The sequence below is a fragment of the Struthio camelus genome, chromosome 2 (assembly GCF_040807025.1).
Source record: "Struthio camelus isolate bStrCam1 chromosome 2, bStrCam1.hap1, whole genome shotgun sequence".
Classification (NCBI taxonomy): Eukaryota; Metazoa; Chordata; class Aves; order Struthioniformes; family Struthionidae; genus Struthio; species Struthio camelus.
Genome location: NC_090943.1, coordinates 92319414 through 92347057, shown reverse-complemented (window position 1 = coordinate 92347057; position 27644 = coordinate 92319414). Strand labels below are relative to the sequence as shown.

Genomic DNA, 27644 nt, shown 5'->3' with positions numbered 1-27644 from the left:
GTCAGACATCTCCACTTCCGTCTCATAAGCGCAAACATGATCCACATGATACTTTATATTTACTGTGGCTAATGCCGGCAGCCTTAATTACTAGCTGTGAGGAGGAAGACCTCTTGCCCAAAGCTGCTTTTGTATGTGCATGCAGAATTCAGGCAACCTGATATTAGGAGTGGTGCTGTAGGAGGCCCAGGTTAGCACACACGAGGTACACGAGTCAAACTGAAATGAATTATGATGGTACTTCCATCTCTGCAATTAAAAGCAGCTTAAGCACTGGTCTAGTTTCACTGTTCTCAGTACAACTGTTTGCACCTTTTACTTACTGTCTTTCTTGGCATGATGCATAGGCCCTTTGCACCTGGACAAGACCTCTTTCACCTCTCACATAGCATCTAGCGTCTAAGTCAAGATCTAACCATTAGGTCATCACTACCACCCTAAGGTAATTTATCACGGAAAACTTCCTCTCTAACAGCAGCACAGCAACAGGCAATATAAGCCAGGAGCAGCGCTTGGGAGTGAATCCTGGACAGTTTGAACGGCTGCCCTAGGGCCAACCAGCTAGTGGGATTTTCTTACTGATCTTTAGGGCATTGTGCTGCTTCCAGGGCACTTAGTAGAAGAGATACTCTCTCTTGAACCGCAGTTGTAGTCAAGCCTGAATGCTCAGATACCCGTGTTGTGGCCAAAGAGGAGAGGTAGGTAAGATCTCCAACCAAGAAAGTAACAGAACAATGGGGCACTTTATACAATTTGCTGTCCCAGAGGGCATGACTTTTTCGATTTTTGAAATGGCAGTTCCAACCAAGATCTATTCAAGTGACGACTGCTTGCAACACATGCAGATAGTACCAGTCAGGTAAAGCAGATGATGAGCATTTCGGATGGCATGCCAACTAGCAGATTCCCTTTTCAGAGGAGTCTGGCAATCCATAAATTCTTTGGGCAGCAGTATGCACTCCAGGGAAGAGGGAGGGGACACAAGATAGCTTGCAGAAATGGAGGCTGTGTTACCATATTAGCCTGATGCCTGGGCTAAACAGCTCCCCGTTATTATGCAAGTTGCCTGAGGAAAAAAAAAGGTTGGTTCATGGGGAACTTTGGCTCTCTCATATTAGTTGGTTGCTCAGGAAGTAGGTTGTTCTGGGTGGTAAGCTGGGATGAAGATCTAAGATAGCCTGCACTCCTCAGCTCTGGAGATAAGCTCCTGCTAAGCACTAGAAATTAGATGCTCTGGACATACAGTAAGAGGGAAAGCGAGGTGACAGAGTAATGCGTACTCTTTTGTTTCTCACTGCTACCCAGCTCATTACATTCCTATCAGGTCCTTCAGCTGCTAATCCACACATTCCTAAAGTGTTTCCCTAGTCCCAGCAATTCCTGCTGTCCTATCCTCCCCAGCTGATGCAAGAAAGATCTCGCTTTCCAGTTACTACATGACTAGGCACACACATTTTACTGAGAAGTAAAACGGGACCAAACTGCACTGCAGTCAATAAAGCATGTTTAAACTGGGTTTCAGACCAGGTCCAGGAGCCATTAGAATAGAGCACAGGTTTAGCTGTTGTGAAAGAGCTTACATCAAAATCCTAGGTATATCACACAAGGTCATCCTGTTTCTCCCAAGAGCTATCTATCTATTTTAAAGATGTCTCACGCAAGAGGCAGTACTCTGACTTCAGATACCAGACTGATCTTAAGTTAAATACTTTTCAGCTTTGTCTAAATGACAGCTTTCAACCAAAATGGTAGCTTGCCAGAACTTTCCACAATCCCATCCATACACCCAGAGGGCACAGTATGAGTTTTATTTCATTGTTCTCATTGATAAAGAACAGTACTTGCACACAGGTACTTTTTTTCTTTTTTTATTGCTGTTAATTCAAGGAAAAAAGGTTGCATAAAATCCAATCTCTTCTAGAAATATAAGTGACCTTTCCAGTACATTTCAAATATCAAAGTATATGGTAAACATACAAATAAAGAGAAGGTAACATACCTCCTATTTACAGTACAGTATTTTAAATCATAAAATAAGTTCCATAAAGTACAACTGGCAGGTAATTCACAATACAAGTCCATTGGTGGTTTAACACCCTCACTTCAACTCAAACGCAGTTCATTCATTTCAAGTGGTCCAAAAATACCCAGATCAAATAAAATTTTTAATCAAAATAATTTTCATTTACTACTTAAACTTTTTTAAATTAAAGCTTTCATCTACCTCCCTCCCCATTCCCCCCTCCAAGAAAAAAGTTTCAAAATGTACACTGGTGCTATAAATATAAATGCTACCTATGAAGAAATGTAGTAATCAAGCTTTTTTTCTTTCAAGTTTTTTGTTTGTTTAGCAATTTATTAGACGGCTGAACCAAAGACTGATTTTATTTCATCCCTCTACTGGACACCAGGTCTTATTTTAAGAAAACATTTCTGCCATGAACTGTGAGGAATGCCAAACCCTATGGATATACAGTGGTAGTTGTTCATCGGTGTTGAATGCAGCAGTCAAAAAATACACTCATCTTCCAGATAACCTCAGTGCACTTTAGGAAATCAAATATTACCTGGAAGCAATTTAGTACATATATTGGCTTTTAAAAATAAAATAAAAAATACAGCAGCATTAAACTTACTTACTCATGATACTGACATGATTAATACCATCTTAACACTCATTTCAGTCTTTCACATTATACCGTAATTACGCATAGTGGTAAATTGTTATAAAATAGTGACTTTGCTATTTGGTAGACAGGTTCTAATACTAATACCTGACTATTTTGTAGAAAACCATAGCTTTTGTTCAGTTTGAAATAAAACATTTACATTCTAAGTACAATGCAACACTGTAATAGTTTAGGAAAAAATATTCAATCAAGTAATGTTCATTCTGTGTTGACACGATGTAGAATAGCTTTAAAAAAGGAAAAAATGCTGTCAACTTTCATTACAAATGCAAACACACTGAGTACAACATTCATACCATTTTTTCACCTTTGTTGCTGAACATACAAGCTAAAAAGCTACAATGGAAATAAAATCTGTCAATTTAAGCTTGCTCATTTTTCTAAACCTGTTCAAGTCCACACGGTTTCAGCCCCTTCCTGCTCTACGTATTTTCATTTATTCGGGACTCTCAAGAGCTGTGTATATGTATTATTATCAGATATAGTACACATACCGTACGGTATGTTCCTTTGGACTCTCCTAATAGGATGTTTGAACATCTCCCCTCAATTCATGAGCATCAATTTAGAGTATGGGCAGGGTCTGTATGAACCACTGAACACTCATGCAAATCCAACGAATCCACGTGGACAAATGGGGTAAAGAAAACGAAACAGCAGCATAAGGAGAATGGGGAGGGAGGGAAGAAGATTGTGGGGAACATGACCAAGTTTCTTCTTTCACCATATGGCTGCTCCACCAGTGATGTCAGAGGTCAGAGGACTTTTTTTTTTTTTTTTTAAATGCAGTAAACATTGCACATGTCTCAAGTCTTCAGTGCAAAAGCATGGTTCAAATGCTCTTTTTGATTGTTTGGCTGTGTGTTTGAATTACATGCATTACGCAAGCCTTTTGTAGAACCAGGAGGAGACCAGGGACTCAGCTTTCTTCTTTTGTATTGAACAGAGGTGCAAAAGCAATGAAAAATTCCAAAAGAATATAAAACCGGGAATGTCCCAAAAAACGCAAGACCAACCCCCCCCCCCACCTCCCACACACACCTTCCCCCAATTTCCCAAGCTTCAGTTTAAGTAGGCAATGTTTACTTGTTTCAGTCTGCAGAATCCAAGGTATCATTGGAAGGGGGAGGGGGAGGTGCGTATCTCAGTCTGTAAGTGCCTAAAACAGGAAAGAGAACTACTAAGTCACTGCTTACAATTAAAATGGATTACAAAACCACTACAAGGTATCAAAATGGACATGCTCTTCAAAAGGCACTATCATCCTCCAGTCCTTTTAAAGTAGGTTCTAAGATTTTATACTATTTTCTTTAATCTGCTTTCTAAAAATGTCAGTTAAGAAAAAAAAATCTAAACAGTAGATATAGATTTTACTTTTGCTGGAAAAATGCAAAGAAAAAAAAAAAGATCCCATCTAGACTAGTCTTTCCTGTTCCAGTCTGACAAAACAAGTAAAATCAGAATGGGCACAGGCCAAGAATAAACAATAATTTATGTTCTATGTGAACTCTGCATTTTCTCCATTCTTGTGGATGGAGAGAATAATGGTATGCAAGACTGAAGCCATGCCTTCAATTTTCAGTTCCAATTGGTTTTTGTCTTTTTGCTGCAACTTGTCCGAAAAGTTAGAGCATTTCCCATCTATGTACTCCATGATGGGGTGCAGAAGGATGGCTGGTTGTGCAAAGGTAAGCTTCAGAAAAGTTAAATTATCAAATGATCATTTTTTTCAACTCTCAAGTTTTAAAAATCCAAGTTAATATCATTCATATTTTCTACACCTTTTGCCAATGAATTCTATCCAAAAAACACTGAATAGGAATGGAAGAATTGAAACAACATGCAAATCTCAATATAATGCCAAAAACAAACGGGTGAAAAGAATGACAATTTTGAATCGATAGTTTGACTTCCCAGCTCTGTACCATGCCCATTTTCAACTTCACGCTCGTGAACCCCGTTCCCTTGCACTGTTCTACAAAATTATCAGGCAGAGATAAGATACTGTGCAGTTTTAGAGCAGGTCACTAATGCACAACCATTTACACAAAACATACACACGCACGCACACCTTTCTGCAAGAACAGAAACAGCACATTCAGTAAGGTAAAGAGAAACTGCTAAACTCAAAAGCAAGTCCGCTGGGAGTTATCATGATTACCTTGTTGACTGGCCTCCATGGATGACTGCTTACAGTCCTGCGCATAGTGTCCACTTACACCACAATTGTAACATGAAACGTTCCCATTCTTCTTGGGTCCCGACCCATTTGTGTTGGCAACTACGTTAGGTGCTGGATATACAGGATAGAACCTCCCAAATCCTGCCATCTGCTGCATACCATAGTTGGCTTGGCTCCCCATTACGGGGTCATGCATAAGCCCATTTGCATATGGAGACTGAGGCAGGAAGAAAGGAAGTTGTGTTCCATTGCTTTGATGTGCTTGATTGAGGTAGCTGCCATTGCAAAGTGATGGCAGAGTGAAGAAAGATGGAACTCTGTAGACTTGTCCATGAAGTGGGTTATGATAAAAATAACTATTAATCTGAAGGCTTCCATTGGTCCCACAGCTACATCTACGTCCACAAGAACCACAAGGACCAGACCCCAACTGCTGTGGAGGTAACATTGTCCCGTTAGTGTTATTATTTCCAACAGCGTTTATGTAAGATGTGCTGTCACTCTGTGCAGTGCTGTGTGTTAAAGCAGGGCTGGGGCTAGGGGCAGGGCCTGGCGTATGTGTAGGTATTGCAGGAGGAACAGTGGACTGGACCTGACCAACACCTAAACCAGCTGACTGAGGTGGTGAGGAAGTTGCTACAGTGTTTAGCACGTTTGTGTTCTGGTTGGGCAACACACTATTAGCGTGAGGACTGCCTGGCAAAGCATATGAAGCTGGTGGAGGTGGTGCTGCTGCTGCTGTTGAGAGACCAGCTGCTGGAAGAACTACCTTTAGATTGGTAGGCTGAGGGATTGCTCCTGGGTTTCCCTCAATGTGAGGCACCATTTGATTCAGTCCTACCACCTGGGATGCAGGTTTTGTGATGGGATCTGTAGTAGGAACTGGGGATCCTGGAAAACTACCTGGGTTGTGGACTGGGATAAAGGCAGTATTTGGTGATCCAATACTTAAGTTTCCTGTTGGCTGCTGTGGTCCATTAACTGTGCAACTTTCTGATGATCCCTGTGGGGAGGGCATTTTCAATCTGTGTATTGGCAAATGCAAAGCTGGGCTACCAGGCTGGACAGAATGCGGAAGGAAAGTGGATGGGACTGGTAAAGGGGAAGCCATCAGCTCAAGGCGTTTCTCAGGTTCACCAGAGGTCACTGGGCCAATTCCACCAGGAGGTGAATTTGCAGACTCTCTCACTGGTGAGACAGCAACAGGCGTGGTAACAAGCATTCCCATTGTTTTACCGTCTGCAGATATGGGTGGCGGGACAACTGCTTCAGGCTTTTGGGCAGCGCTGTGCATCACACAGTGTAAGGCAGGCATAAAGGAAATATGCTGAAACTTTGCATTCAAAGGATCTTCTGAAAGGCTTCCATTTTCATTATTCACTGAAGAGATCTGAGCAGATGATTTGTTCATATTTGATGAACTGACAGCACTGTAGCCTGTAAACCTGGTTGCATTTTGATTCCCAGAGTCCTCAGAATTACTGTCTGTATCTGTAGAGATATAAGCATTTGTGAGAGTCAGAAGCATGAATCTGAAACTGTTAGGCCTTTCCCAGGACTCATTTACCTATATACAAAGCTTATTAAATTTGATGACAAAAGTGAAATGATGTCTTCCTGGATCAGAATAAATTTAAGATCATCTACATTCATCCAAATTAAGCTAGGTCAATCTCTATCACTTGCCTATATCAAACTGCACAACTAGCTACTGCGTCCTTGGCTTGTGTACATCTGCAAATGTAAACAGCAGGACACAGAATTGGGAATTCTTGTCTACTTAGAAAGACAGTAACACAGTTTACTTAAATTCTGAAGGAGTGGCAAATTCTATAGTCAAGACAAAAGAAGGATATCTCAGACACGCCAAGCATAATTTGGTATAAAACAAGACCCTTTCAGGTCAAAGTTCTTCTATTTACCATACTGCTGACATTTTCCAAGACTACAAAATTTTCCAAATCTACACCACCAAAGCAGATGATATGGATATCGTGCATGACACACACACACACATATGGGCTAATCTAAAACTCAGTGTTTAAACACACTCCTGCTATTTGCTGAAAGTCTTCAAACAGTCCAGTCATGAAGCCCACAAAGCAAAACGTACCTGTGACTAGTTCAGGAATAAAATAAAACAGCTAATAAAACTGAGAAACTAATTAACATTAATACAAGAAAAAGAATAGTCAAGGTATTAAAGCAAAATTCTCCACAAATCCAACCTCTGTCTTTTTCTTCTTCACTTTCAAAGCTTTCCCTCCCATCATGTCGTGGACTAGAAGGAGAACTGTAACTTTCAGATGATGTTTCTCCGCATGTATCATGACCAGATCCAGGGTCCAAATTCAGATCTAAAAATAAAAAATGGTATTTTTATTTTTAATCCTGGTATATGGAAGTGAGGTTATTTTGGTCTGGTCATACCATGCTACTTTAGATATCTGTTAAGTAGGAACACAGGTTAACAAACAGGTTCAATTCTTGAAATCATTTCCTGATTAAACCTTTACTTGGTCAAACTATTTTAACCAGTGTTTTTGAATATCTAATATGACCTAGAGCAGCAACATCGGCTTCACATCACTGAAAACAGGATTCTAAAGTGCTAGTCACAAGTATCAAGTCTTCAGAATTACACGTGTAACTAATTTATGACTCAGAAAAGCTACAAATAGGGAGAAAAAAATGGAAGAAAACAATGCAGTTAAGATTTACTGACTCAAAATATTTTGTATCATGCCTTAGTATAAAGCAAGGCAGAGATTTAGACTGCAACTTTATTTTTTTTTCCCTTAAGAATACATCTCCAATAGGCTATTATCAGAAGACATTCTGATGTTTGTGCACAAACACCAAGTAGAAAACTCATCCCTGAGAAGGACTTAACTGCTTCCAGCCTCTGTGGTTACAGTTCCTTCTCAGAGTAGCCATAACTAACCAACAATATCAGGCAGGCAGTATTACATCTGTATAGCATGCGGGGGTAGTCAGTGGATAGAAATCCTACTCCTATTTAACTTCTGCGCTACACCATACAAAACTACTCATCTTTCTAAAGTGGTCATTTCGTAAAAACTCATTAAGTTTTGCTGGACAACAGGAACTGTAAACAATCAGAAACGTATACAGCAAAGATCTCCTACAGAGCATAATTTCTGCTTGCGCAGCTCTTCACTAAAATTTTCTAAAATTGTCCTATCTTTGCTAAGTTTGTGAACTATGAATTCTTAAAGTTTGAGAGAAGCCGGGGGAGGAAAGAACGAAAGCTATATAAAGACCGCACTCCAAGTGGAGGTAGGAACAAGACAGGGCACTTCCTAAGAGCTCTTTGAACACTTATCCCATTTGGGCAATATAGAAAAGGGCAATTCTCTCTCAGTTGTCTTCAGTGAGAACTAAGTATAAGAGAGGCAAGGCTGTAACTGGTATTAGAAGCCTGGATAACAGAGAGACAACAAAGTCAATGGACAGCACAGCCCTCTGGAGCAGGGGGAAGGCTTAGAGGCTCAATTTGCTAAAGAATGCAAATATCTGTCTTGTAACTGACCGATGCATAAACGTCTTGACCTAGACACTAGATAGTTCTACATTACTTATACTTGAAAACTGTTAGGGCAGTACACATATAGTTCTGTGCTGTAGCTCAGCAGTTACATCGTTACACAATACAATTCCTCAGTGGTTCACATCACAGGGTTTTTATACAGCGTCTCATGGCCCTTTCCACAGCAGCTGAAGGAACACGTCTAACAAACTGCAAGAGAACACCAGTGAGAAGATGCTGGATCTCCACACACTCAGACTAAATTTCATGTGCAAGCAGCCCAACATTAACTCTTTTGGCAACTCCTACCTCACATAAGGCAACTTATGAAGGGTTTACTAAGATGTTTCCAATTATGCGTGAAAGAAGACATAGCCTAAGCAATCGCATGCAGAAGACAAAGCATCTAGTATGTTCTATACACCACATCAAAGCATAGACTAGATAGCCAACATGCTGACTCGCACCCAAAAAGATTTCAGATTTGTGATTTCTCCCTTAGCACCAAACAATGAGAAAGTCAGCAAAATTAGAAATTCTGTTTCTTACACACATCTTAGAGAAATGTCTTACCTTTTGCTGTCCCTGTGCGGATGTGCTGTGATGCTGCAACTCGAACTCCATTAGCCCTGTTATTCAACCGGCAGTCAGTTTTCTTTGTTTTCTCCCTGTGTAAATAATTTTTCATATTTTTTTCCAAAACACACAGGCACAAATAATCAGAAACATATGAGAATATAATACTACTGTAAACAAGGGCAGGGACTAATGTATATATAATAGACATAATAACAGGTGTAAATAATAAACAAATAGGTAAAGGCCAATAGTGCAACATATCAGGAATTAAACTGCAATCAATGTTACTAAACACTCAAAAGAAAACAGCTGAGAAAAAAAAAAAAAAAATGGTGCAGCTGGCTCTAAAGTTCTTTCCCGAAAGCTCATGAATGTAACCAAGCAATATGCCAGGTTAGCATAAAAGCATCTGGCTATACAGCAACAAAATGACAAAAAGTCAACTTGGAACTAGACAGAGTATTAGGTAATGGTGGAAACGGTTTCCCTTCCTCACAGTGCAGGATCATACAGCCCATAGGAAGTTCTGAAGACCTCTGACGTGCAAATGCCTTTAGTAAAACATTTCAGCAAGCTAGCACCCACTTAGTCATGTTAAAGGTTGCAGTCAATCCTTATTTGATTTTCAGGGTTGTCTGGGCAGCTTTATAGCTTTTAACTTTCAGATAAATATAAAGGAAAAAAAGGTAACTCAGTATCACCTACAGATACACTTCTGCTCCTTCTTTTTGCTAAATGACAACTGACATTCTCAGAAATGACTGCACACGATTACCTTCTATTCTTATGACACTTCTTTGCAAATGATACAGTAACTTTTTTTTTTTTTTTTAATGTAGACTAGTCTCACAATATGCCAGCTCTTGTTCCACAATAGCAAACTAAAGTAGCCATTGATTGCACACACGGTTTACCGGAGTGAATGCATTACACTTTGTTCCTGGATTACTGGTTACATTGGAAACCTACTTTTCCAGCTGTGGCTTTCCTTTCTTCTTGCTTACTGCAGACAGGCCTCGTTTTTCCCCTGTATGCTACAAAGAAAATACAAAGATACTAGTTAGAAAACAAAATTTTTATCATAAAAACCAAAAGAACTTCTAGACGTAAATGTCCATGAGTCCATGACTAGTGCACTCACAGCGCTATAACCATACAAGCATCTACTTGTACAATGCATTCAGACCTTTAGAATCATGCATCTTGTCTGGCATTTATGACACTATCAGCAAAACGCTGCAAATTGCTACTTGGAAATATGTAGGATATTTGAATAAAATTATTGCTTGGATGCTGGGAGTAAGTTATGGGGCTTTTCCTGTTGAGGATGAAACAAATGCAGTTCAAGTACCCCTTAACAACTCCTTCCCTGAAAAGGAGTTGTCTGGTTAATCATAAGGCTTATGTCTCCTGAATTTATTAATTTAAGTGAAATTATTTGATGCTTGACGGAGAAAAAAAAGTACATGCGGCAAATTATTTTCACATTGCTCACATAGTGACAGAGCAGGTACCCAGCCTTGAACTGGAGGTTGCTGCTAAACTGAAGTTTGTAGAATACCACCTAGAAGTGTATTAGAAAAAAATATAGTATCTGCATTATTCTTTAAATATAATATTACTAGCTGCTAGTAATATCTCCTATTTGGCAAAGAAGTAAGAGCTATGACCAGTCGGAGGTAATCTCTGCCTATGCTGTATTCACACATCATTTAAATGGGAAGTAGCTTTTCCTCTGCTCTAATATATTACATTTTTCTTGCCTCAAGCTTGCACATTTTAAGCTTTGACACAGTCTACTATTTCAATTTTTGAAGCATATCTCAATTCACTACCCTACTCTGTAAAATGAGGAAAATGTCTTTGTTTGGCTTGCTATAACTCACATAAAAACCAATAGCCAAATTCTGTATATAGAATAGAAGTAGCATCAAGCAATGATAACATTCCAGGTTTTTCAGATATAACAACAGTAATCTTCCTCCCTCTGGTTCAGTAGTTGGCCCTATTTGTAAGTACTTATTGACTAGACTCTTATGAAAATGGAGTATCAAAAAGACAGATGTGTCACAAAATGTGTACGTACATCTAGCTGTTAAATGTTAAATCTTCAGAAAAAAAGTTAAGTTACTTATATAATGCAAGTAATATAGCATGGATACATTAAACCGGCTGTCTTTACCACAGCATTAATATAGTTATTAATACAGTTTACAGTTTGTTGTTTACAATTATACAAAATTTCTTAGGCCTCCTGAAATTCTCTCTGTTGACAATAGATTACAGAAACTCGACAGATTAGGAATGAGCACTAGACTTTTCTGACTCACACATCCTATTAGGAAAGTTTAGTTACAAACAAAACACGTAACTTTATGAAACACTAACAACAATCTAAGACTTAACAAGGATTTTGGTAATTAAGATAGCCACTATAAACCTTAATTTGGACACTTATTTGTGCAATTTTAGCACTGTCCTTCATCTTTTAAAGCTAAATGCAACGATGTGTAGTGGACAGTCTCCTTCATTCAGTGTTTCAGAATACTGCTTTAAACAAAAAACAGCAACACACCTGGTCAAGTAGGTTTGTACAGTGCTCCGGGTGCTGCTGAACAATACAGTTTTTTCTTCTCCAGTCCATTACCCCATTTTGCTCAGAGTGCTGTATGTTAAGGCTATCCAGTGAAGAACATTTTGCACTGCTAGTGCTGCTGAAAGGAAAAAAAAAGTTGTGCCAGTGTGAACAAAGTTGAGGGCTTCTCCTACCAACATACAAGTTTTTGCATCTTGCTGGGAAACAGAGATACGTTGCTTTCAGAAAAAACAGAAACTGTCGACAGATTTTAAGGATGTAGATTACTGCAGCTCTTGTGCAGTGAAGTTATATTAATGAACTGAAGACATTTGGACTTCCTTTTTAATTTGTCCACTATAATTTGACACAAAATCCAGGATGACACAGTACTTGAGAGAAGAGTTTTCACAGTTATATCTGCACACAAGTTTTTTTGTTTGCCCCTTTTCACATCAGATGTTTGGAAGCTTTCCAGATAGAAACATATTCTGAATTTATTTTCTTTCTTAACATTAATAACAGAGCTGGAATTACTTGTAATCACAATTTCAGAATTCACAAGACATTTAACAAAAGGAGTTACGGCTACTTACAGACCACACTGCAGCCATTTTTATTTGAATTTCAAAATATTCCCTTTGTTTCATTTTTTTTTTTTTTTTGCCTTCAGAGTTGCTAGTTTTGAGTAGTGCTGGGAAAAGGGAAGTCACATTTGGCATTTACTTCGGGCCTTTTAACACCTTCCACTGAAGCTTCTCTTAGTTACAAGTCACTTCTAACCGGCTGCTGCTAAGTCTGAGCATACCGGTCAACAAGCCTGTTGTAAAAGGATTTCTGATAGGTCAGCAGAGCACATAAACCTGTAATCTTTTCATCTGTCATTCAAAAACGTGCCCTGCTGGGTACAAAACCATGAGAAATAGGTATTACTTTCAAATTCAGATCAAAATACTTAGGGTGAAAATTTACTTTTAAAGTGCTTTTTAAATCAGGACTGTAGTCAAGCAATAGGAAAGTAACTGCAATAGGAAATGTTATTCAGTTCCAACGAGGGCAAAAACCTAGCTCACTCCAAAGACGACGACGTGCTGAAGTTTCAGTGACTACTTAACAAATGCCACTTGAAATAAGTGCTCAAACTATTTAGAAGAGGTGTGATAGAATATTCAAAAATAGTTTAAGCAAACGGTGAGAACTCAAAGAGGGTCCCTCAATAGAGACACACTGAAGTCTATGACCGCAGAGATATGAGCAAGGTCACTGTAGAAACTTCTACCAAACGGCATTAAGTCAATCTGCTGCCAAATCTGTAGTCACTTCATGTTAGCTATAACATTACTAAGTTTATTTCACACATCCACTCTCATTCCTACAAGTAAGTCTCCAGCCCTTTTCCAGTGCAAGGCTGACCCTACTGAACAAAAACAGAAGGCAGACAGATGTAATATACACATTTTTCCAAAATGTGCCAACATTACTTGAGATTAACTGTTCTTAACTGTTCTTGTTCTCTTTATAAAATTTTATAAATATAAGAAAAGATATAAAATTTCATTCAGTACTGTTTCTTTAGAACCTATAAATAGCAGGCATAGATTTTTAAGAAGTAGTAGTGAAATGAAGAGGAAAGAATTAATAGATTTCTAGCAGCCAAGTACAAAACAGAACAGTAAACCATAATAAAATCTGTGTCCGTTTTTACTCTTAACATAGCTGAAGTTTTGTGCAACTGTTTGCAAACACCTCCAGTGTTTCTGGTTAAGAAACATTAACAAGTGAATTGCCATTACAGATTTCTTATACCTGAAAAGCATACATAAACTACTTTAATACGATTAAGAAGTGCTTCTGCTTACAATGGACTTGAACAAAAAAGGAGGGTATATATGCTTTACCTACTAAATAAGGGAAAGAATGGACTACCTTTTCCTATAGGAAAATCTTAGAAGCTACTGAAAGAAAGCTGAGAATCAATAGCACTGGAAGTGTCTAAATATGGAAGGCGGGGTGCATGGGAAAGATATATAAAATACAAGTACGTATAAATGCCCAGCTTGTAGCCATAAAGCAAAAACATCAACTCAAGCAGTAAAGATTCACAAAATTTGGGAAAGAAGAGCGTTTCAAATGACCTGGACCTAAAAGTGTATAAATACGATCTTTTGCAACATTCTCAGCAGAGTTTTAACACTGAACTCCTCTATGTTAGAGGGAAGCTTTTAAACGGAGATTAATTAAAAAAAAAAAAACCCACAAGTTTTTAATCGAGAAGGAAACACATACTCCCAAAGTGTTAAAAGATGATGTGAAAAAAATCTAGCACGGCCACATTACAATCTAGTACCTACTTGGCAACAGGACTTTTTCCATTATGTTTCTTGTGGACTGTTGTGTGTTGCATTACATCTGGAAAAAAAAAGAACAACAAAAAGTAATTCCACCAGTAATTTCTATTTCCTCTTTTAAGATCAACACAGCAACTTCGGTTTTCCATCATTAACAGACACTTAGTGAAAAGTGTCACCGTTAAACACACTAGGCTTAATTTACTTTGCTGAAATTAACAGGTGTTGCACAGATGATGATTCAGCCTGTAGGGATAATAGAATTAAGACTTTGCCCTTAATTTCTCAGAAGAATAAACAGAAAAATAGGAACTAAAACGACACCCTCCACACTTGGTCACCACTATATTTCAACAAAAGGACTAAACGCGTGATTGAACATTACCCAGTATGTATCATCAAAGGGGAAAGGAGAGAGGATACGTGAATTCAGTCAGAAAAGCTCAGAATTCCAAATATTCTTCTGAACCACTAAAATCCATCTGAAACGTCTATGTCACTGACAAGTTCTGAACTAGTGAACGAAGGTAAGTCTTACACAGAAGCATTGCATTCCGAATCACAAACTTCACTGTGCAAGTAAAGCCTTACAGGAGACGTGAAAAAGAGTTACTGCCTCAATCGAGAAACAAGACCTTTGGAAATACGGTCTATCCATCTTCTTAAAATATTGGTTAAATTGTAACAAAAGCAACTTTTGTTAATTCTAATTGTTGATGATCTTAGCCTTCTTAGCAGCCATCATTTTGCCTGAACTCCTTTCGACTCAGAAAACCAAATTACGATTTTTTGGGGGGTGGGGGAGGACCACACACCACCCACTCACCCACAGTTTTAAAATTCTGGTAGCACTTTACTAAAATGACACAATGTTCTGAAATGCATTTGTAGTTTCATCAACTTAAGAGATAAGGACAGAGTATAAAATATCATTTGACTATTTTCAAATATATTACAAATTTACTTTGTGCTTTCTGAACTCTAAAGAAGAACATGGCAATTTTTTTTTAAATGAGAAAAAGCTGTCTGAACTGTGTATGTGGTTTTATTCATTGCACATAAGAACTAAGCTTCTTCTAAGCTTCTTAGTTATTAATGTGTAACAGCTAAGAGTGGTGTCATTCTATGAAAGTGAATATAAGCACTCAGTGGTCTGTGTTCATGCATCAGTCTCACTTCTCATCCTTTCCACCTACTAGAAGTTCATACTTCTTCACTCCTGAAAACAATACAAAACTGGCTTGACATTCCTTTCAGAATGAAATTAGTGACCATCTACCAGGCTACTGCTTCCACATGTGAACTGTTTTCAAGGTATTTGGAAAATATCAGTTTTCAGACTGCAATCAATATTCACTGTGGTCCGAAACAGTTAAAATCTTTACTGACTAGTCAGAGTATCAAGGAAACAAAGGTTAAGAATATGAGGAGAAAGACAGGAACATCCTTTCTGTATGAAATTAAAGCTAGACAAATTTAGCACGTTTAATGCAAAACAGACTGCAACTCTTGAAATGCTGCACTCAACTTGTACCCTGGTAATTGAAGAGTAGGTAGACATACGAAAAAGCTACAAGCACGATCTTGGCTTAAGTAAAGAGTAAAGCATGTCTTCCTGACTGTTCAACTCAGCTGTGAACTTCTGCCTCCAAGCACTCCACCAACAATCCCATTCCTTGGCTTAGATAGCAACCCCCTAAGGAAACAGCTGAAAGTATATAAAAATTCTTCATTTACATAGCACACTTCATCCAAATCTCTCAACTTCGTACCAATAAAGAAATCAGTCAACTGCATGATTTCCAGAACTGAGTGTGGTAAAATTTCTCAGATAAGAACCACCTTTGATTACACAACTACCTTCCTCCTGACTTGAAGCTTCTGAACTGTCCTCCTTGAAGTGTTCTGGTGCCTTAACCGTCTTCAAAGAGGGTTGTAAGTTACCTGCAGAGAATAAAGTTCACGTAGTAACTTTATAGATCTTGAACAACTAGACAGTTCCTGAATGCTTGCACTAAACTGGGAGCTAGGGACATGGAAGACTGAAGTAGTAGTTTTTTTTTTTTTATGTGGCAGTAATTTGAACATCATCTCCTTCAAAGTAGACCATCTCCAAGAGTAGAGGCTCTATACAGATGCTTCTATTTTGAGGAAAGGAGCATGCAAAAAAATTTTAAAGCTATGCTGCCATTTTAAAAGCTTGGGATTATGATTGCAATACTAGAAATATTCTTATTACACTGCCCTTGAGATTTTCCATAATTTTTCTGTGCTATGGCAGGAAATGGAAGGAGATCAACTATATTTATTAGAAATTTTTCTGTCACAACTTATACTCTCCCATTATCAAATCATTCACCTGCCAAAGGAGATCTAATCTGGGCTAAAGCCTTCTAGTCACCTTAACATAGCTTTGATGGAATTTGTTGCCATTTCCTGCCAGAAGGCATGGGAAGAAAGAAAAGGCAATAATATTTTAAGTTTTGTTGCAAAAATATCACTTCCACACCTTAGAAGAGGACTACGTTTGGTAATGAATCTAACTGTAGGAGTCTACTTTGAAAAGTTCCAAATTAGTACAGATAAAAACATTTGAAAGCTGCTGTTCAGGAGCTTGGAATGTTGATAGGAAGCTCCTCCTGAACACTGTCTGTATTGATCACACCAAGCATCCAGAGAACATGCTAGGTCTAAGGCAGTTTGTTGGAACCAAAAGCTGGCTCCAGCCTGAAGAACTGTCTGAAACAAAACATTACGAATCAGAAGGGAGCTAATTGATTTTCTGCTTACTGGAACCATGGCAGCATAGATAATTATGCTTACTGAATGTATTATTCAGCATGAGATTCCAACTATCCTTTCAGGTATAAAGGCCCTCCACTGAACAGAGAACTAATTTCCATGTAGGTTTTACTAAAATCATAACTAAAGCATTCACATACTTCCGAAAGTGTGCATATTTTCATCATGTTTCTGCAAAGAGACACGTTTTATCCTGAGCTCCAAGTAGTGACTCAAGACCAATTTAAGCCACCAATTTAAGCTTTGTTTGCCAGTTAGGTCTAAACATCCAGTTTAAGAACAAGGATCAGATTCTCTTTTAAAGACACACGCCTCCCTGCCATTGTTACTGCTTTCAAAATAAGCCACCATGGCCTAAGCTGCAATTGCAAGAATTTAACAGCGCGGTAAATAAGGTTTCAGAAATACCAAACAGGAAACCCAGAAAAACTCAGTGGCCATTCACAATAATAATTAAGAAAAAAAAAATCACAAGTTGCTCAATTATGGTGACTCTGGAAAAGAACAGTGTGACTACTTTTTTTGTAGTACCGCCTGCACCATATAACACATGACGATGAGCTACCTCAGGCAAGTCATCCAATTCCCCTTCTCAAGGGGAAAGCTAACACGCTAAAATTTATCACACTATATAATTGTCCTCTCCAAAGTTATCCTTAATATCTAGCCCAATGGCAGGGCTCTGAACATAATTATGGGCTTTGCAAACTCTTCCTGTGCTCTCCCACAGCTTCATCTGCCTGTACTCAAGGCCAGCCTCTGATACACTGCAGTTTTGTAACCTTGGATTAGACTGCTGGGAAAAGAGCTGGGGAACGCCTTGTGCGGGGCCCTCCATCCTTTGGCTTGGGAGCCGCTTTTAAACTCAGGCCCTTGCCCAAGGTATACTGCAGTTACGCCTGGGCCTGGCTATGTACCTTGCTGATTTGGTCTTTACCCCAACCTGCTGACTTGACTTTTTGCCTTGATCTCAGACCTGCCTCATCACTACAGACTTGTCTGGTGATCACTCTTGGCTGCCCCTGGTCCTACTCTTCTCATGTAGGTATTGTGGCACTGCACCCTGTCAATGGGGGGTCTGCCCTGTCGGGCTTCTCAGCCCCCTCAGCTCCTGGCTTACTTTCTCTTGCTGCTCCCTGACACCTAAATCTTCCTCACAGCAAGTTAAGCCGAGTGCTTTCTCTCTTACCCAGAGAGAACATTGACATTATGACTTTGTGGTGCTTGAAGACTAAGTTCCTCATCCTTTCTTCTACCCATCACACATTCTACATCTGACTAATCCTTAATCCTCATAGACTTTCATGTACCCCAAACTGAAAAAAAACTTGCAGCCAGAGCTTTACCAACACAGGAGAATGATCTTATGTATTTCACAACTTATCTGCCATTTATGATCCCATTATAATTTTTAAGTTTTTTTTCGCCCTGCAGAATTGCTATTTATCTATATTTCTCCTCTAACCTTCCCACCTGTAGATATTTCTGCTTTGCACTAATTCAGTTAAGTCTATTAAGACACAACCCTGCATTGGTTTTTTCAGACCATTTCTCCAATTTGTCAAGATTGTCTTATATTATAGTCATGTGTACCAATGCATTTGCAAGTTTTTCCTACTTAGATGCAGTACACAGATTAAAATATGCATATCTTATGTGGCTGGCCTGTTCATTGGCGTGAATCTTTCTGGACTTTGGAACATATTTCCTCATCATGCAGCCTTTCATTATAACAGGGTAGCCAAAATTGTCACAGTAGTAAATTCCAGGCAGTTTCACACCCATTCTGGACCTCATTAGCTTAACTTGCTCATCAGACTGTCATATAAGAATGTCCTGAGTGTTACCAAAATCATAAGATGACATCTACAGCTTCTCCACTAGTCATAAGGCCTTGATCTGATCACAGAAAGAAATTAAATGTTTGTCATAGATAAATCATATCAAATCTATGTCAGCTGTCATTCTTCTATTTTCTGCCAAGTGCGTATAAGCAGTCTGTTTGAAAACTCTTGGCTTGTTCAATACACTACTAAGAACTTCTGCAACTTCTGAGGCAATGGTCTCAGTCGGTCTCTTAGCTGTCATCGTATAGTAAGCATTGAAAGAAGAAAAGCTTCAACAGAAACAAAGACTGCATTGTCCTTACAAGGAAGCTATGCCTAGGTGACACAAGCAATTTATAACACACGTGTAACAGGCCCACCAAGGAACTCTACTAACAAGGTCAACACTCTGAACAAGACACTGTGTTCTGCAGGCAGAGCCATCATTTGTGTACTGTGTACCCAAACCACTCTTAATTTAAATATCAAGACAAATACTTCATCTACAAAGGAAACCAGGTAAAAAACAGATGCGATTTTTCAGGGTCAGCTCAAGCTTTTTGTTCCAAAGTTTATAATAATGACATCATTAATTTTCACAGGATTCAGAAAAAGGATAGCAGTAGGTTTTAAACACAAAAAGCATGAAGGAAAACCTGTATTTCCTTTAATGCTTTGTAGTTTTAACTAATGATTTCTAAATGGCCAAAAACCTATGACTTCATATTTTCTCATCAATACCGCTAGCCCACCTGGTGAAATGGTAGCCAGGTCAGGGGAATCTGAGCCATTTTAAGATTTCTTAAAAGGATACAGGCCCAAACTATTGCACGTACTCATTACTACCTATTTTAACAGCATGATGGTACAGAGAAGAAGAAAGAAACAAAGAAAGAGAAGAGCACACGTTGATGCTCCACAGCATGCTCCTACTGTCAAAAGCAGGTCTACCTAGCTACTGCTGAAGCAACTCTTCATTGCTACTCCTAAAGTTCAAATGTAACCAGTAGAATACAATGTAACATGAATAAACATAAATGTAACATGAGCAAACATAATTAGACATGACAGGAAAAATAGTTTTTAATTGAATCTTTGTTACATAAACAATATTAAGACATGTCTTACTGTGAGTGTGCAAAGATTCTGATGAAATTGATTGGAAGAAGTTGTACACTCTCTGATTCCGCAGAAAAGCTTGTGATGTATTTGAAAATAGCTGCCTGAAATTTAAGTGAGAGCTTGTTACATTATAAGTGATATTCCACGTGAACCATACAAAAATACTACAGTACCATTTAAGAGCAAAATATGCACTTCCAAAAAAATGTGAACACTTGAATTTGCACATTCAGCACACAGTGTTAAATACTTTGTTCTTCAGAGCTAGTGTAACGTTGTACTACAGTCAGTACAAGAAATTATGACTCTGTTTTAATTAAAAAGGTATGTGCTGCTTTTGGGCCATCCCAGTTTGAATATTTTAGCCACATGTAACACGTTAACAAAGAGGAGTTTGGACTAAGTCACAGAATCTTTAGACCTTCTCTTTTAACAGTTTTTTTGTTTGTTTTGTTTTTTTTTTTTTTTAAACTGAAAACATGTTTAATTTCCCAAAGCAATGCACTTGTTCCTTAGATATACTTGTCTGATTAAATACAAAGCTGAATTCATCTATAAGGTCAGTATTTGAGTTTCTAACTATCTCCAAGAGCAAAGAGTGGGATTCTCAGAATTGCTCAGCGCTGGTCTGAATCTGTTCCCTAGAGGTCAGCTTCTATTAGCTTCAAATAAGAAATAGGCCAGGAACGAATGGCTTTAAAATCCCATGCCAATTTTTCAGGTTTTGCTTGCCAGTAAGAACTACCTCGTTCTATCTGTGTGTGTTGGAGGGGAGGGCAATTTTGGCAATCGTGTGCATAGTTAAGATCCCTAAATAAATATAAATCTATCCTGAAATGACATTATGAGGAAAAAAAATTATATACAATAATTCTACTATCAAAATGTTATTCACATAGCGTTCCAGGACAGTGAAAACAGAGTTTGTAGATTGTAATTACAGTTCCATATCATAACATGGCTGCATAGGTACAAAACATTTCCACACTGAATCTCTTGGGTTTGTTATTCTGCAGTGAGGCTTCACAATCTTCCTCTGTTACAGATATATACTCTTCAATCAACCTCTACTTAAACACAGTTTAAGAATGAAATGTTTATTAGTCAAATCCATTTGCACAGACCTAGTTTTTTGCTTGACAATCTAGCCAATAAAGAAGAAATAGTATTATTGGTCAAAATAAAAGCAAACGGGGAGGGAGGAGGTTGAGGGACACAGCAGCTTCTATAGCTGAGATACTGAGACAAAACTCGAAAATCTGAGGGGCTTCAGTCCAAATGTCTGCACAGTAAGCAGAGCACTACCTTGAAAAGCAGTGCCTGATTTCTTTAAGAAATACCCTAACTCAGGAGATACTCTCCTTAACCTGATGGATAATTTAAGCATTTTAGAACAAGACTGAACAACCCTGACAGAAGAAATGAACTTAACAAAAGATACTCATAGTAGAAGGGAGGCACACCCAAATCTATACTGCTGTTCTAAGTTACAGGATTTGACCTACTTGTCCTATATCCCAGCACACGTCCTAATCACTAGATAATAGGTTATGGGATATCTGCCATTTCCTCACAACTGTGTGAATTGCATTTAATTTTATATACATGCTTCACTATTGCTGTTCAATCTTTTCCAAATTAAGTTGTGTGCCTCACTCTATTCTGTCTTAAAATTAGAATATAAACTGTTGGAAATACATATTTTTAAAAAATATGTAATCCTTGTGTAATGCATGCAGGACCCTCACTGAAGTGCCAGTCATTTCCATATAATGCAGATCCAGAACAAAAATTGTCATAACTGTATGATAACTTCTTAAAAACTGCACACCATTGAATTTTAATAGCAGATTCTCAATTAAAAAAAAAAAAAAAAGCCTTAAAAGTATCTATCTCATCATTGCCTTCTGGTTTCCTCCCTGAAGCGTGTTTACGTAGCAGAATTTCCATCGTCCATAAAAGTCACCTAGTTTGACTTTGAAATGAATCACCTGAAAAGTGATCAACTACTTTGCTAAAATATTTACCTGATTATGGGCTCAAGATCAGCATGCCTTCGTTCTTCCCTCTTCTGAAAACCCTGATTTAGTGCTCTTAAAATAGTCTTGTCAAATGCTTCAGAAGATAGTTCCTTCGGAAGCTGAGAAAAAAAAGTTAAAAAACATCAACTACTCGTTTTTCATATTCAGAATATCTTTGTTCACCATCAATCTTTATACCTTTCAGTATCAAAAAGGAACTCTACTGTTTCAGTTACAATAAGATAATTTGCAGACTAAAGGTAAAACAAATAATCGTAATTTGGTTGTACTAAATGAACGCTTTGCTGTAAATCTTCAAATCAAATCCAGATGTATGAAGCTTTAAAACTCTACTCAAAACAACAAAATTAAAAAATTGACCAATAGAATGTTCTTTCTCACAGTAACTTACAGCCTTTTTTGATTTACTTCCATAAATCTTTGACACAAAGAAAGTAGGTCTGAAAATAATGCAAAAATTATAGGGAAGATTGCACGCACTCATCACATCACTTAACTAGACTAAGTTATTTCAAAGAAACAGGAGTAGAAAGGAGACTATATCAAGTTAAATAATGTACAAGATTTCAGTGGGTAATACTGAGATTACTCAAAAGTCAGTCCTTCTCTAGTTGCTATTTACACTGAACTTCTAACGAAAATTCAAAAATAACTATGACCGTTTCTAACGCCAGTATTACAAAGTAAGGCCTTCTGATGTTCCTGTTTAGAACGAAAGAGAAAGCAAGCAAATGTCACTCCAGTCCTCAAAAAGGGCAAGAAAGAGGACCCAGGAAACTACAGGCCTGTCAGCCCCACCTCCATCCCTGGAAAGGTGATGGAGCAGCTCATCCTGGACACCATTTCCAAGCACATGAAAGACAAGAAGGTGATCAGGAGTAGTCAGCATGGATTCACCATGGAGAAACCATGCTTAAACAACCTGATAGCTAGTGCATGTTGTCCACCTTGACTTCAGCAAGGCTTTTGACACTGTCTCCTCCTAGGCAAGTGGAGAAAGTACAGGTTAGATGAGTAGACAGTGAGGTGGATTGAGAACTGGCTGAGCGGCAGAGCTCAAGGGGTTGTGATCAGTGGCACAGAGGCCAGGTGGAGGCCTGTAACTAGCAGTATCCCCCCAGGGCTCAGGACTTGGGTCCAATCCTGTTCAACTCATTCATCAACGACCTGGATGAAGAGACAGAGAGCACTCTCAGCAAGCTGGCAGGCGGGAGGAGCGGCTGGTACTCTAGAGGGCTGTGCTGCCATTCAGAGGGACCTCGACAGGCTGGAGAGATGGGCAGAGAAGAACCTCCTGAAGTTCAAACGGAGGGTCAGGGTCCTGTACCCTAGGGAGGAATAACCCCAGGCACCAGTACAGGCTGAGGGCTGACCTGCTGGAAAGCAGCTCTGAGGAGAAGGACCTGGGGGTCCTGGTGGACAACAAGCTGACCACGAGCCAGCAACGCGCCCCTGCGGCAAAGGCAGCCAATGGTATCCTGGGCTGCATTAGGAAGGGCATTGCCAGCAGGCCGAAGGAGGGGATCCTGCCCCTCTATTCAGCCCTGGGGAGGCCCCATCTGGAGGACTCTGTCCACTTCTGGGCTCCCCAGTACAAGAGAGACATCGACCTGCTGCAGAGAGTCCGACAGAGGGTTACAAAGATGGTTAGGGGACTGCAGCATCTCCCACATGAGGAAAGGCTGAGAGAGCTGGGACTGCTCAGCCTGGAAAACAGAAAACTTTGGGGGGGGGGGGCAAATCTCATCAAGGTGTTCTAAATATCTGAAGGGAGGGTGTCAAGAGGATGGGGCCAGACTCTTCTCAGTGGTGCCCAGTGATGACAGGATGAGAAGCAACAGGCACCAACTGAAACCCAGGAAGTTCTGTCCAAACATAAGGAGAAAATCCAGACTGAGCACTGGAACAGGTTGCCCAAAGAGGTTGCGGAGTCTCCATCCTTGGACAGATTCAGAACCCATCTGGACAGGGCCCTGGGAAACCTGCTTGAGCAGGGGGGTTGGACTAGATCTCCAGAGGTCCCTTCCAACCTCAACCATTCTATGATTCTGTGAAAAGTTCTCCATTAGTAAAGAGCATTCCAGAGTTTAAATCAAAATAAACCAGAAGTATTCCCTAGAACAAAGATTTTCCACATTTCCAACTTCCAAAATAATATACTGAAGTGCATGAAATCTGATGGAATTAGGTAGATTTCTTTAGCAAAACAAACAAACAGAATTGGTGCAGTTAAAAAAAAGCTACAGTAGTAATGCTTTTTCCCGAAGTTAAGCACGTTCCTAAAGCGCTCTTGCTAATCTGACTAACATCTCCCATCAGTTACAATCAAGAGCACTAAGTAATGTACACTAGAGCAGCATCTTCCTCTTGTGCATCCGAAACACATCCAATCCAGAGTGCCAGCTGCCTATTACATACTGCTCGTGGTACAACAGCAAAGCACTATGTAATTCTTTCACTGAATGAAGTGCTTCTAATAAGCAGATACTATGTCTAATGCAGGCAATTGCCTGGTAACATACATAGAATGAACCTGTGGAATCCAGACAGACACTGTTAGTATAATGCTATTGCCTCTGAAGTATATTAAATATAAAACCAGATAGAAATGCTGAAAGCAGCTTTTCTCAACTGACCACTTAGGCTTTAATATGTGCTACTGAATACCACTGACTGAAGGATTTGGCAGTACTAACCAAAAGGCAAGCAAAAGCTACTGCAGATGCATGCAAACTTCTTCCTGTTCTTATGTTTTATCTTTAAATTTGTCTAAAGAGATACTTTTTTCTTTAAAACTTGCATTAAAGGAATTCAATTCCTTTTGTAGTTAACAGAGATGCAGAGTTATACAAATGCAAGATTAGGTGCTTACTACCTTGACTCCAAGATAATGAAATAGCCTTGTGGCTTCAAGCTTGTTAATTCTTCCACATGCGTGGGAATTTTTCTACATGCAAGGAACTTTTTATGATTATCAACAAAGGAAAGGTGCCCTTTTAAAGTAAGACATCAGAGTTAGCCCACGTACCCCACCGTAGCTTTTCCCACCAATGCTTCTGCTCTGAAACAGTTTTTGCAGTTATTCTACACCATCCGCAAGCTTAGAATTTCCTACCAAGTATTTTGACCATTCTTTTCTGTCTCTGTGAAACAGGGCATGCTACCTAATGACACCATGCAGATCAGAAATAAGGATAATAAAAAGCCAGAATGCAAGCGCGCTGAATAGCACTTACACTTTTCCATTGCTTTTTGAAAGCAAGATACAAATTTGAACCTAGTTTATTTTCCTCTTTCTTCTTTTCTTTTGGTTATCAAATCAATGCAAACCAAAAAGGCTTTTCAGCTGTGCACGTTCTCCACAGAACTACTTCACAAAGCTTGTAGCAGCTCACGGGTGTCTTTCTCATATCCCTCCACCTTCTACATATTCAAAACACTCCTGGGGCTGGAGTCATCAGCTAGCATGTGGAACACTCCACTTCTGCAGAGCTGCCAGTCAATCAGGCCGGATAGCTCTGCAACTGTTATGTTTTGGATCCTATCTGTTTGCCAGGCTCTTCTCATTACTCCTCCTGGCAACAAGTAGGTCCTGGAGGGTTCATTTCAGAGGCTATTGTGCATCTCCAATTTACAGGTAGCAGAAGAGAGAGCATGCAGCTCAACAGCACTCATCCCAAGAGCTGTGGGAAACTCATATGACAGCCCTGCTTCTAAGATTCTCTTCGGTAGCAGAGGTACACATGCTGTGTTATTGGACACCTCATCTCCAACCGGATGTTCCACCCACAAACCCTCACAAAGCTTTGGGAACTCTTGGAACTAGATATTCCAACTAGATTAAAACAGCAAGCTAATACTTCTTTATTTTTACAACTCTAGAAGACATCATATTGATAATTCATACAGTAAACGATACAACGACCTTTGTAAAGTAACATGCTTTCCACTTGCAATTAACGCTGCAGTAAGAACCCTAGATGCTATCAAAACATGCCTGTAACAGATCTCTCACTAGGGCTCTGAACAGCAAGGATTTTAAATACAAGACTTGCCACAATAGGTAGAACCCAAAATATTAGGCATTGGCAGCAAAGCACAAAATTCAAGGTTATCACACTCCTGGGGTCTACATGTGGCCTACACACAGATGCATTTCCTGTTTTGTTGGAAAAAACTTGAGGAAACATCGGTGTGTGTGCACGTGTGTGTACACACACACACACACAAAATACATACCTGTCTGTATATATTTATATGCACATATATACACACATAAATAGCTGCTAGATTTTCTCAAATTTAACTTCTTAGGACAACGAATATACCTTTTTTCTACCGAAGAATATAATGGTAAAGTTAAGAACTATAATGCTCATTAACTAAAAATAACAAATGATGCTCCCCAGATTATTCTAATATGGATCTCAATAAGCAAATGAGCAGTGCTTGTACCTATACATAACTCTGTGGGTATTATTAGAATCTGTCTGCTAGATATACGGTAGTTCAGTTAAAAACATAGGTATATGAGCAGTTTGAGATGAGACAAATCCTATCTCCTGCTGGCAAAAAACACAAACATTCTATTGAATTTCACCTGTCAAGCTGCTCAGTGTATTCTATACTTTAATACCACAATACGCATGATTGAAATGGTTAACACAATTGTAAAGTGCATAGCACTACTTTTATACTTCAATATATACCTTGAGCAGGAACTCCTGAAGCTCCTGGTGTGTTTTTGTTACACATGTTACAGAAAGATCAGACCAGGTTACCTGATAAGGAAGAAGAGAGTAAGGAAAGTTACATAACATTTCTTTTTCTAAGATTACACTAGTTAGTGTATTTTAACGATCCTGTATTTCTGACCACCTCAGTATAATATGTAACAGGTGCAGCTAAATAAATACTGGTCAAAACAGGGATAATGTTGTACATTTTCAAGGACATGCACTGATTTTGAGTGTAGATTTTAAGATCGCTTTAATGATATTTGTATATAAATATAACAGCAGAAAATTCAGATGAATGCAATTAAGTCCTTGATGATTACTTACTGATTCCAAAAGAAGTCAGGTAGAAGGCTGCATAATTACACGACTTCTACCAAAAAGACATTGTTAACTCAAAAATCCAGGCACCAGAACAAAGGACTGAAGGTCAGATATACTGGATAGTTCTCCCTGTCATTATCATGATTCAAAAATTTATCTTTGTTTATATAATGTATAAAATATTTTTAATCTGCCACAGGCTTAAATCTTATACAGTCACATAAAAATTGCTGTAGGGTACAATTCATAACTATTCCAATTTACTTAAGGAATTGCTCAAGAATAAACATTTTGGTATATTCTTGTAACCATATTTCAATAGCTTATTGTTCTTACACAACATGCTGGTAGTAAAACAGCACCTTCACATGCATATTTTGAGGAAAAAAAGAAGCAAACTTGGTTAGATGAGCACTGCCTGGCTTTAAGCTCACCTCTGGGTTTAAGATTCCCATTACATGCATAGGAAAATCCTGTGTAATGGGAATGGACATGACAATTTATAAACATCCATTTACTCTAAAGAGCTGAGAAGATAATGTTAACCACCAACTGCCTTCAATTTAGACCCCAGAAATGCCAATTAGCAGCTACTCTTGATGACCTCAGCTGGGAAGCCATGATTGTAACTGCTGTAATAACTTTTAAAAGGCAGTGCCTAGGGAAAGCATAAGGTGATCTGCACAGGGGAGCACGGTATATAGCCAGAGAGATGAGAAAAGGAAACTTCTCCCTAAAGGAACTGATGTGGAAGAGTTTCAAGTTTACTCAAATGCTTCCCAAAAATATCTCCGAACGTTCCCTCTTTAACAAAGAAATTCAAAACCACTGTCAAATCCATCTACATGGTAGATTTCCAAAATCGTTT

General features: G+C 38.8%; 1 protein-coding gene across 4 annotated transcripts in view; it reads right to left on the bottom strand.

Moving 5' to 3' along the window:
• Window positions 1-1873: 1873 nt before the first annotated feature.
• Window positions 1874-27644, bottom strand: part of ZCCHC2 (zinc finger CCHC-type containing 2) — a 45018-nt gene continuing 19247 nt past the window's right edge. The window contains exons 4-14 of one of the 4 annotated variants that reach the window (XM_068931578.1): window positions 26426-26497; window positions 21702-21814; window positions 19681-19775; window positions 15785-15868; window positions 13928-13985; window positions 11577-11715; window positions 9971-10035; window positions 8996-9090; window positions 7101-7229; window positions 4852-6363; window positions 1874-3849 (exon numbers count right to left, since the gene is read on the bottom strand). In XM_068931578.1, coding sequence (XP_068787679.1) covers window positions 3782-3849; window positions 4852-6363; window positions 7101-7229; window positions 8996-9090; window positions 9971-10035; window positions 11577-11715; window positions 13928-13985; window positions 15785-15868; window positions 19681-19775; window positions 21702-21814; window positions 26426-26497 — 2430 coding nt within the window. In that variant the 3' untranslated portion in view covers window positions 1874-3781. The remainder of the gene's footprint in view (window positions 3850-4851; window positions 6364-7100; window positions 7230-8995; window positions 9091-9970; window positions 10036-11576; window positions 11716-13927; window positions 13986-15784; window positions 15869-19680; window positions 19776-21701; window positions 21815-26425; window positions 26498-27644) is intronic. The other 3 variants (XM_068931579.1, XM_068931580.1, XM_068931581.1) reach the window with 3 other exon arrangements.